General features: G+C 37.1%; 1 protein-coding gene across 1 annotated transcript in view; it reads left to right on the plus strand.

The window, feature by feature from the left end:
* The window catches only part of MTERF3 (mitochondrial transcription termination factor 3), an 18,611-nt gene extending 6,131 nt beyond the window's left edge, over positions 1-12,480 (plus strand). The window contains exons 3-7 of the mRNA XM_008568356.1: positions 4,391-4,451; positions 6,167-6,314; positions 6,679-6,750; positions 8,240-8,401; positions 12,214-12,480. Coding sequence (XP_008566578.1) covers positions 4,391-4,451; positions 6,167-6,314; positions 6,679-6,750; positions 8,240-8,401; positions 12,214-12,408 — 638 coding nt within the window. The 3' untranslated portion in view covers positions 12,409-12,480. The remainder of the gene's footprint in view (positions 1-4,390; positions 4,452-6,166; positions 6,315-6,678; positions 6,751-8,239; positions 8,402-12,213) is intronic.

Consider the following 12,480-nt stretch of genomic DNA (forward strand, 5'->3'; position numbering starts at 1 on the left):
GCAGCCCTCGGTGTTGCTCCCGTGCCTCGCTCAGCCAGTGAGCGGGAACCGGTCCGTATGTGGGATCCGAACCCTCGGGCGGGAGCGCTGCCGTGCTTCCCAAGCGGCGCACTATCCAGTGCGCCACCGGGCCGGCCCCTATCAGACAATATTTTTGAGTGCCTAAGTCCTGTTTCTTCTTTGTTAGCTTCCCAAATCTGTTTCCACCTTTCCCTGCATGTTCTGTATCCCAGGAGGCCAACTCTTATGCACTAAGGCTCCTGTGCCAGTTGGCTTGTTGGCAGCAATAGCCAGTGGGCGGCACCTCTGTGATAGAAGATATAAGGGCCAGGTGGGGGTATTTTTTTCCCCTGTTCCCTCCCTTCTTTAGGTCATGTAACTGCCTCACTCCATGACAACAGCTCCTTCTGAGCAGCCCTTCCTTAACAGCTTCCGGCTCCCTCTGGGCTCTGGTAACATTTTGTCTCCTTGTTTCTTTAGTACTGGGAGTACTCTTGTTCGTTCCCTAACTCTGCTCACACCACCATGTCGAGTCCCTTCATTAAAGTTCTTTTCATTTGAACTTTGCAGGGCAATTTCTGTTGCCTGCTAGACCCTGATTGATACACTAAATATGTGTAGTAACCATAACTGAATGCAATGGTAATATTTGTAGTTCCTTAACTGAGGAGATAAAGCCCAACTAGACTGGTCGCCTAGAGGTTAGGATTATGCAGAAGTCCTGGTCTATAGTAGGCACTCAGTGACTGTTTTTTTCAGCTTAATGAAATCGTGAGTGAGTCCAACTGATTTGTACTGAGTAGTGCACTCTCCTGATGAGATTCTGCTCTCCTGTTGTTAAAAAGCAGCTTTTCAGGATTTCTCTTTCAGCACAGTCAGGGTGTGACAGCTCATGCTGAGCAGGGCAGTTCAACCCATGTCAGCTGTAATATTTAGTTAAATTTGAAGTCTGAACCCTTTATGTTATTTTTAAAGCATCCCCTCCCCCATTTATCACAGATTTTTCAAACTGGTTTCCATCTTATTTTTTTTTAATCCATCCAATAATATTATTTTTGAATTACAAAAGAATTACATCTAATTGTTAAAAGTGCAGATATTGCCAGAGAAAGACCTCTTCTCTCTCCACACCAGTTTCACTTCCCAAAGTTATTTTTTTAATAGCTTTCCAGACCTTTTCCTGTGCAAATATATTTTATATGGAAAGCTACACGTGGGTTTCATGCTTTTCTGTAGTTGAATTTAATATTTCTTTTAAATTCTGTGTTTTCTTCTAGTAGAGTTAATATGCATTTAGATTCTTAATTCATCTGGAATTAATTTTTGTATAAGATACAGAAAGAAGTTTTAATTTTTTTTCCAAAAATATAGCTAGTGATCCCATTATATTTTAACCAATAGTCTATCTTTCCTGCATTGATTTGAAATGCCATTATTATTGTGTAGAAAATTTTTTTAGTTCCTCCTGGGGCTGTTTCCACTCTCATTCTGTGTGTGTGTGTGTGTGTGTGTGTGTGTGTATTTAATCTGTTTTGCTGTTTGTGGCCATCTTATATCAATACTTGTTTAATATCAAGAAATTTGGATTTAGAATTATATTTGGATCTAATACTATGTGGAGTTATAATGAACATGATAATTTATTTTTCTGATTGTGGATGCCATTAAGTTTTATTTCATTGCTTTTATATTTAAGACTATAAAGTTGCCTCTAGAATTCAATTTGAGAGTTATTTTTTTATTATTATTATTTTTTTTCCTTTTTGTCTTTTTTTTTTCGTGTCCGGCAACGGATCGCAACCCTCAGTGTCGCGCCCGCACTGGACCAGGACCGGCAACGGGATCGCAACCCTCGGCGTTGCTCCCACACCTCGCTCAGCCAGTGAGCGGGAACCGGTCTGTATGTGGGATCCGAACCCTCGGCGGGAGCGCCACCGCACTCCCAAGTGGCGCACTGCAGCAGTGCACCACCGGGCCGGCCAAGAGTTATTTTTAATCTGAAGAAATATTTTTCAGAATATGAAATTTGAGTGTAAATGTTTTGTTTGTCTCTGCTGCACAGGATCTACTGAGATAATGAACACGAGTGTTATTTTTTTGTATAGACTTTCTTTCTTTGACCTAAATTAAGTATTTAAAGTAGTCCTTTCATTCAACTACCCATTATTATTTTTGTTTTCAACTTATTGCTGAGTCAGTACTTAACTGTTTCTCTTCAGAAAGTGGAGTAAGTTTTTTCCTAAAAAAAATCAATAATGGGCCGAGCCCGTGGCACACTCGGGAGAGTGCGGCGCTGGGAGCGCAGCGACGCTCCCACCGCGGGTTCGGATCCTATATAGGAATGGCCAGTGCGCTGGCTGGGTGAGCGCGGTGTGGGCGACACCACACCAAGGGTTGCGATCCCCTTACCGGTCACGAAAAAGACAAAAAAAAAAAAAGACAACCAAAAAAATCAATAACAAATGGCTAAATTATCTGAGAGTACACTGAAAACTATGAAAGCCTGATCTTTTGTGCTTTTTCTGGACGATTTTTGATGGTAGACTTTCTCTTGGCAAATTATTGTATAATTTGCTTAATCATTTCCGTAAGCTGGGTATCTTGGTTGTTCCTTTTTTTCTTCTTTAAATAGCACTTTTGTAAACATCTTTGTACTTCATTCAACATTCAAAGAATTGTTGAATCTGTGAGAATCGATACAGTGAGATAGTATTGATCTGTAAGCTAAGATTCCTGCTAGGCATCAGAAAGTCCTGCTAGGAATTGGAAATACCACAGAGAACAAGACAAAGTCCCTGTCCTTAAGTAAACATTTTGAATTTGTCATTACCCCAACTCTCACCCTCTCTGGATTCACTGAATAGGAGCACTGTTCGCCCTCCTGCCCAAATCATATAATACTAATATAATACTAAATATATTTAGTATTAACTTTGCCTTCTCTTCTTTTAGCATCCACATCTAACAAGTCACCAAGGCCTATCAGTTCTACCTTTTTATATCTCTCAAATCAGTCAGTGCATTACACTTTGCCTCAAGTCCCATCATTTCACATCAGGATGACTATAACAGTCTCCTAATTGGTCTGCCTCCGGTCTTGACCCCCTAGATGTTCTCCACAGTGCTTTTGAGCCTCACTACATTTCAGAGAGCTTTGTAGTTCCTTGAGCCACCATAGTCTAATGCCTTTTCTCTGAATTAGTCAAAAATGAAACAAAAAACTGTGTTGCTTACATGGAACAATTTGAGCACTGGGCTAGACTTAAGACATAAAAGACACGCTTTCTTTCTTGCTGGGACTTACACTCTGCAGTAATATAGATAGGCTACCACAATACAGGGGAGAGAGAAGATGATTCTAGGAAACTCATCTGACACATCCAGCTTTGCTCCTCCTGGCTGTCAGGAACACTAACTCCCCATTCAAAAACCAATTTGTCCTTGTTGCTCAAGATTTATTCGAAGGAACCATGAATACCAGGAGGTGGGAATCATTTCAGAGGCTGTACCATTATTATTAATATCTCCATTGTACCTCGGGCACAGAGAGGTTAAACAGTGTGCCCAGGATTACACACAATTGGTGTAAGTGGCAGAGCTGGAATTTAAACCCAGCTAGTCTAACTCCAGAATCCTGGCTATTACACCATACAGTCTCCCTGTATTTAATTCTGTGAAGAAACCTTAAGCCTAGTCTTAGTTTCCAGTTAGTTCATTCAATTGGGCATGCTGCTGATAACACCAATGTCAAGGGTTAGGAACCCCATACTAGCCAGCTGCCAAAAGAAAAAAAAAAAAAAGGAAAGAAATTTAAGCCTACAAGGAGCTTAAGTGACTGGCTCAAGATCACACATACTCCTAACAACTAAGGAATGCTCTCATATATATAGTATAATCTAATGATTCCTAAACCTGGTTATCAAATTAAACTGTGGAGCATTTTTTAATTACTTAGAATTTTTTTAATAGGTAATACATTCACATGTACTTGAGGAAATATACAATGAAAAATTAGCTTCTACCGAATAGGCAAGGGTATGATAATGTTTATTTAAGTGAACTTAGTTTATAGCTCTGCTATATACAGCAGTCTTATTTTCTAAAATTTCTATAACAGCACTGCTTTCATGTACTTGTTTTCAATGGAAAATTTTTATATATGCGTAAAATTTAATTCTTTGTAGAATTTTCAAATGAATAATCTGTATTTAAATTATTTATGTAAATACATTTTTTTGATTAGGTGGGTCTTATATCTTAATTTTTTATTGGAAAAATTATCACAATGTAGACAATATTTTTGATAATGTTTTACTCAGAAACTGATCCTTGCTGCCAAAAAAAACGTAACCCTCCTTCCCTCTTTATTCCTGTCCCTTGGACTTCCAAGACCCACCTATGAAGACAGCTACTGGTATCAAGAATTTTTTTCAACCTGAAGACAGCTACTGGTATCAAGAATTTTTTTCAACCTTCTAGGAGTGTTCTGTCCTATACAAGCATATACATATATCTGTTTATGCACTCACACACACGAACACACATACGTAACAATTGGTAGCATTTATACATACTATTCTGCACTCTGCTTTCTAACCTTAACTGTACGTTGGAGATTATTTTTTCTTGGCTCTTCCTATTCTTTTTAACCTTAGTACCCTATTGATAAACATTGAGGGTGTTTCCGGTCTTTACTATGACAGTGAGGTTGCATTTACTCCCCCTTATATATATGTCATTTCACACATTGGTGTATATCTATAGGACAAGTGGAATTGCTAAGTCAAAGGGTATCTTCATTGTAATTTTAATAGATACTGCCAAATTGTCCTTCATATGGGCTGTTTTCTAGTTTATACTTTTCCAACAGTGTACAGAAGTGCCAGTTGCCCTGTTATCCTCACTAATACACTGTGGTCAAACTTAATGATCACAGATTATTTTATCGATAAAAAAAAATACCTCATTTGTTGTTTTGGAAACAGTGGTTGGAGCATCAAATGTTGGAACATTAAGTATTGTTTGGAGCATCTTTTCATATGTTGAATTTGTATTTACATTTCCTTTTCTATAAATTGTATATGCCCTTTGCCAGTTTTTAACTGGGACTTTTTCTTTCTTTTTTTTGATATACATTCTCCTACATATTGAGAAAATTAGTTCTTTCTCTGTGACATATTGCAAGTATTTTTCTCAGATTGTCGTTTGTCTTTTGACTCTGTTTATAGTGTTTTTTTGCCATGCATTTGAAATGTTTATATAGTTAAATTTATCAATTGTTTCTCTCGAGGTCTCTAAGGGACTTCTTTAAAGGAGTTAATAGTTATTTGATTATAAGATAAATTCTGGTATATGGTATAGAAATATCACAGGCTTTAGATGTAGGTATGCCTGAGTTCAAATCTCAGTGTTGTCATTAATTAGCTGGTGATCTAAGACACGTTATTTAACTTTTTGAATCTGTGTTTCCTCAGATGTAATATGGAAAACTTAGATAGCTCACAAACTTTTTTGTCTTTCTGGTGAGAATTAAACAAGATAATGTCCTGATACATTATAGGTATTTAATAAAACTACCTTTTACTATGTTTTTATATTTAAAAAAAATCAATAATATTTTCATAGTCAAACTTTGTATATTTTACTATATTATTTTGGTTCCCAGAAACTTAATAGGAAAATATCTTAATTGTTAACAAAATACATATTGAACAACTGTAGTAAAAATTATTTATGAAAGTACATACCGAGTAAATATACTAACATAAAAAATTCCTCTCTCAGTTACAACCATGCCTAAGGTCTTTCCTTGTAAAAAGAGTTCCGAATCTCTTATTTTCTTAATTTGTATTTTTTCTGTTCTTAGCCAAAAAAAAAATCCTAAACAGAGCTATTTCATTTTTTTCCTACCAAGTATTAAAATAAGTGAAATTAACTGAAAAGGGAATCTACCCGTTAGTGGATTTCAGAATTATTTCCTGTTTTCAAATATAAGTGGAAACCATTTTAGAGTTGGGTAAATGTTTATTTAAAGCATATTTAGGCCATTAGTACAGAATACTTTTATAGTGTTAGAGCCTTTTTTAAAACAGCTTTTGCTTCAGAAAGCAGCATAACATTAGTAAGTGTTTATCATATATACATGTATTTTTGTTTGCTTTTCTAGGGTGGCGTACCTACAGTCAAAAAATTTCAGTAAAACAGATATTGCACAGATGGTCAGAAATGCACCATTTTTGCTGAGTTTTTCAGTGGAAAGACTGGATAACAGATTGGGATTTTTTCAGAAAGAACTTGAACTTAGTGTGAAGAAGGTAAAGAAAAGGGGAGGATTTATACATTTGCATGTCACATACATTTAGTAGCTATTAAATCTCTCATGTTTCTAATAGATGCCTGGCCCATATGAATCCTATAAATCCTGGTATTTTTTGTACAGATATGAATTACCCTGCTAGGTTAAACATAAAGCTGCATCTTTTTATAATATTCTATCAAATTGGTTCCTTAAGTTTGTTTTCAGTATTTGTTTTTCCCTCGAACAGCATTATGCATATGTTCATTTCTCTGATTGAGCCATATTTAACATTTTAACTTTGTATTCCTAGTAATGCCTTAGTTTTCCAAAGTTAAATATGCACATATAGTAATAATAGATTGTTTTGTTTATAACTAAAGACTAGAGAGCTGGTAGTTCGTCTCCCAAGATTACTCACTGGAAGTCTGGAACCCGTGAAAGAAAATATGAAGGTAGGACAACTTCGAGCTTTTGAGAAATCAGTTTCTTTTTTTTTTTCCTTTTTGTCTTTTTTCGTGTCCGGCAACGGATCGCAACCCTCAGTGTCGCGCCCGTACTGGACCGGGACCGGCAACGGGATCGCAACCCTCAGTGTTGTGCCCTCACCTCACTCAGCCAGTGAGCGGGAACCGGTCTGTATGTGGGATCCGAACCCTCGGCGGGAGCGCCACCGTGCTCCCAAGTGGTGCACTGTAGCAGTGCGCCACCGGGCCGGCCCCTAGAAATCAGTTTCTTTGTTTAAGTGTTTAAGTCCTCTGAAGAGAACAGATTTTGCTATTGTCATCTTAAAGAAAACTAGATTTTTAAAGTTTTCCTAAAAAGATAGAAATAGGAAATTATAAAACAAATACATAGCAAGCAGTTTTTCCACTTAGTCATGTTTTCACATGATGACCAGATGTTACATGAGTAAATCATCTTGCAGACATTGGTACCCACAGTCCTAAAATAATGGATTAGGTATATGGGTGGTGGTACCTGGAAACTGCTTCTGTTGCCCAGCATAGGAGTCTGTGACCATGTAACCCAGTCTCCTTGACCAGTCTGTGAAACTGCTTTGTTGTCCAGCATAAGGGTCTGTGTCTGTATCTAGGGGAGTCTGGAGGCTGGATCTGAAGACTTCTGTGAAGAGAGGAGTGGCCAACACATTGCTCTCATTAGCACCGGTGCCAGCTGCTGGCCTGGCTCTATCATAGTACTTACCAGACACTCTACTGTCCTTCCTCAAAGAGAATAGTGTGAAGCCAGGGGACACTGATGAATTAGTATACAAAGCTGTAGTGGTATTTGAAATTATTATGGAAGGTCTATTTTCTGACATGCTAATGTATTTCATATTCAGTCACTGAAGAAATTTTTATTGACCTCCTTGCCCAAGCTCTCTGCAGGAAAATAGTCAGTCCCTGCTGTCATGGAGCTTACAGTCTAGTGGGGGATAAAATACAGTGTGATAAGAGCAATGGCTTGGTGGGGGAGTATAGGATACTGTGAAAGCACATAGAGGGCCTAACCCCTGTTTGGGTGTTTAGTTTTATCATCTCTGGAATTTTGACATATAGTTTTTCAGGTAACATGTATGTGGGTGTGCTTGGGAGCAGAAGCTCAGAAAGCACTTTAAAAATCTTATTACTGGTCTGTTTGATGTCAGGCCCATACAGTTAGCCTGACCAGCCCTCCCTTGTATACCATTATTCTACCTCATAGTTATGGGGATCTTCATGATGCTCACCATGCTGTGAGTAGCTCATTCTCAGGAGGAGTGTTCGAAATTCAGGTTATCCCAAGAGCAGGAAGCTATAATCTCTTGAGGGCATTGGCATAGCTATCTCTAGATTTTAAAATGCCCTTATTTTAAATTTTAAAAGAATTGATATGTCTTCTGGCATAGTACAAAAGTAACTATTTCTATATATGATTCATAGAAAATTTACTTTCTTTTAGGTTTATCGTCTTGAACTAGGTTTTAAACGTAATGAAATTCAACATATGATCACCAGAATCCCAAAGATGTTAACTGCAAATAAAAGGAAACTTACAGAGACTTTTGATTATGTGCACAATGTGATGAGCATTCCCCACCACATCATTGTCAAGTTCCCACAGGTAATGCCACCCACAGTTGTCTCTGTAAGAGCTGCCATTGCCCTGCATTCGGAGCTGATCTTTGGGTTCACAGTGTTGTTCACTTGGGAAAAGTTTGCAACTTCCAGGGCACACATGTACATCTCCAGAGGAGAAATCGGTGATTAATTTGCTTCCCTGTAGTTTCTGTCTACTAGTTTGGCCTGTTGGAATCAGGCGGGACAAAACTAGCCTCTGTTATGCTTTTCTTCATTTAAATTTGAAATAGATCACTTCCCTTGAAGATCCTTTCAATGTTACATGTAATTTTTCTTCACCATCTATCTAAATTCATGAATTAACAAGCCATATTGTAACGATCTCCTACCAAAGCATGAAATAGTTCCAGTTTCCCAACATGCGAAAGCCTAATTATATTTTCTAACTGATCAGACTTTCATATTCTTTACCTAGTGAGTGATATTATCTGCTATTCACAAGAATATTAACTCTTTGAAAGCAGAGATCTTATCTGATTTATTTACTGCCAAATCCCTAGTGCCTGGAACTATACCTTGCACTTAGTAGGCGTGTAATAAATACTTGTTGAAGAAATGAATGATTGAATTTCATCAAACTGATCCTTCTTTCCTGTTTGCCATGTGTTCAGGCACTCAGTAAATATTTATTGAATAAATGACAGACTGAATTTTATTAGTGATACCTCTACTCCATTTGCTTGGTATGTTCCTGTTCTTGATATAAAAATGGGCAAAAGAAATACGACTAAGTTAATACAACTCAGAACTAAATTGCATTTAGTCCAGTTCCTTCACACACATACAGCAATGTTTATTTGCCTATCTTGCCTCACTGTGAATGCGCCCTTAATATAGTATTTTCCTGTTTCACCAAATGCAAATATAATAATTATAGAAGTGTTAGAAGCCTACAATTGTGTGAATTTTGCTTATGGAGCAATTGTAACGTAAGCAATCTTTAACTAAAAAGCAATGACAATTTATTTTTCCATGGGTTGGTAGATAATTCAGTGACAATAAGAGAATCTGACCATGTCACCTCCAAATCCTAGTAGTCCAGTCATTCTTTCAATATATATTTGAGCATCCACGCAGTGCTAGACACCATGTGGGCACTAGTAAAGATACAAAAATCAATCAGTCATGGTCTGTATTCTTGTGGAACTTGCAATCTAGCATGGAAGACAAGTTTTAAAAATGTAATTGCTTTACATAATGGTAAAGGGTTTTAACAAGAGGTCTTACAGAGTAATTAATATAAAAGAGGTAGGAAAATCATAGAAATAATTAGAACAGCTATTGAGTGCATACTATGTGCCAGCTCTGTCTTTACTGCTTTACCTGTATTAACTCATCTAATTCTCAAAACAACCACATGAGGTAGGTACTATTATTATCTCTATTTTACAAATCGAGAAAGTAATCATGAAGAGATTAAATAACCTGTCCAAGATTTACCCAGGGAACAAGGGGAAGAGCCGGGATTAGAACTCTGGCAGTTGAGTTTAAAAACCCATGTTCTTTACTGGACTATGCTGCCACTCTAAGAAGTGACATTTGAGTCATCAGTAGAATAATGAGTGGTGTTTAGAAGATGGAGAGAAACTTTTCAAGTGGAGGAAACTATAAGCTGAGCAGATGCATCAAAATCACTTGTTTAGAAACACAGGTTTTAGGCACCCAAAACCCTAGATTCTGGGAAGCCCAGTCATAGAACCGTGGCTTCCAAATTGAGATTTTAGAAGATGGAGAGAAACTTTTCAAGTGGAGGAAACTATAAGCTGAGCAGATGCATCAAAGTCACTTGTTTAGAAACACAGGTTTTAGGCACCCAAAACCCTAGATTCTGGGAAGCCCAGTCATAGAACCGTGGCTTCCAAATTGAGATTCTTAGACTCCTAGGGGTCTGAGTAGTATTGATAAAAAACAAAACAGAAAAATGAAGCTTATTAATTGAAAAACTATATTAACTGATTGTAAGGCTGTGAGGGAACTGATATAGACTTTAAATTTTGGGCTGCTATTTTAAAACTCAGTGGTGTGAAATTAATTTTCTCATGCAGATGAAAGTTCTGGTTGGCACATATGTCTTATGATTAATTAAAAATGGGGAATGAACTATATTTAATAACCGCAGTTAGTCATTTCAAAGAAGAGATCATTGAAGGTAAACGATAACAAAAGCAGTTTTAGGGTAATGAATATGAGGAAATCACTAGTCTAAAGAAAGAGGGTGTATTCAGGATCCCCCTAAAATCATTTCTCTCCCTTCCCATTCTGGGTTTCTGTGAAGGCAAAGCTTAAAGTCCACCTTAAGATAAGAGGGGATCCATAATTCTTAGGCTAGAGTTTTTTTGTTTGTTTGTTTTAACGCTTGAAAATTGAAAGCATCATTAACAGGATGAAATTTTTGTGACAATGGCAAAATGGCCCCTGGTGGTCAACAATTCCCTTCTCTCCCCCGCCAAAAAAATAAATAAATAAATAAAAGAGAAAAACTCAACCTGAGCTGTGGCTTTTGGACTTGAAAGAGCACACAGCTCTCTAATGACGAAGTAATCTTGAACCATTGGAGAAGTAAACATAATATCTGATCATAAGCTATATAAAAGCTTTAAGGTGTTGTTATATTCAGGAAATTAACAACAGTTTGGAAGCTTCAGAGTCATTTGTGGATTTGTCTGGATGTTGTATGATAATTTGTAAACCGAGTCACTGCATAGGAGCCGAATGTCCAGAAAAGAAAATCTAAAGCTTCTTTCATCTTTATTAACAGTAATAACATGGTAATAGGAATTTAGTTACCAAAATAAGGGCAGAATAACATGTAGTTTGTTTTTGCAGAGACAGAAAAGGTAGATGTTTTGTTCCAAAAGTAAGCCAATCCCATATTGAGTTAGCACCCTATACTTTCTTTTGATTATTGTTCTCAAAGTACTGTAGTTTTCAACAATTGTTTTTCATAGTATCCTTTCCAAGTGCCCTGTTATTACTTTGTTTCCAGTTGAACGTAAGGAAAGAGGCAGGGAGGTTATGTGCCATTTGGAGTGTTCCCAAAGTGTCTGTAATATAGCCAAGAGGGGAACTTGAAACCTAATACTGACTGTGGTTCATCTGGGCCTGGCCAGGGAGCCTCACAGATCTCTCAAGCTCAGGACTGTAGCTCAGGTCTGGCCAGATCTCCCAGTTCTCCTTTCTTGCAGCTGGCTATAGGGACTTAGCCTGCCATTCTACTCCCTAGGAGTTTTAACCCAAGGCAGGTAAGACATGCTTTCTCTGGTTGCTCCCCACAAAGGTCAAATTCATTTCATTTTGATTCTAGTAAGGGGAAGCAGCAGGAATTTTAAAAAAAGGGGGGGGGGAGGGGAAGCTTCACAGATTATGAAATCTTATACATTTTTTTATGACATAGGTCTTGGTCTCTAACATTGGTCCTCAAACTTGCCAGATATTAGAAACATATAGAGGGCTTGTTAAAACAGATTTCTGGGCCCCACTCTTAGAGTTTCTGATTAAGTAGTTTTGGAGTGAGGCCTGAGGATTTGCTTCTTTAATAGTTCTCCACTGTCCCTGGGGATAGTCAGTGTTCTTTGCCCACAGTTAGCCCTTAATTATTTTATTATTATCCTGTTTGTTGGTTTTGAGTCCCTTTAAAATCTTTATTCTTAACAGGAGCGGCATTTATCATATTTACTGAATGTATGGTCAATGCTTTATATTTGTTAATCAATTAAAATTTTTCAGCCAAAGAAACTTTTTAATATTTTATCTTTCAGTGTACAATGTTTTTTAAAAACTTTTTTTCTTTTCTAGGTATTTAATACAAGGTTGTTTAAAATCAAAGAAAGACACTTGTTTCTTACCTATTTAGGAAGAGCACAGTATGATCCAGCAAAACCTAACTACATCTCTTTAGACAAATTAGTATCTGTTCCTGATGAGATATTTTGTGAAGACATTGCCAAAGCGTCAGTACAGGACTTTGAGAAATTCTTAAAAACTCTTTAATTTTTGATGAATGTTAAATGTAATATTGCAAAGTGAATATATATATATATATATATATATATATATATATAT

The sequence above is a fragment of the Galeopterus variegatus genome, unplaced genomic scaffold (assembly GCF_000696425.1).
Source record: "Galeopterus variegatus unplaced genomic scaffold, G_variegatus-3.0.2 Scaffold23, whole genome shotgun sequence".
Classification (NCBI taxonomy): domain Eukaryota; kingdom Metazoa; phylum Chordata; class Mammalia; order Dermoptera; family Cynocephalidae; genus Galeopterus; species Galeopterus variegatus.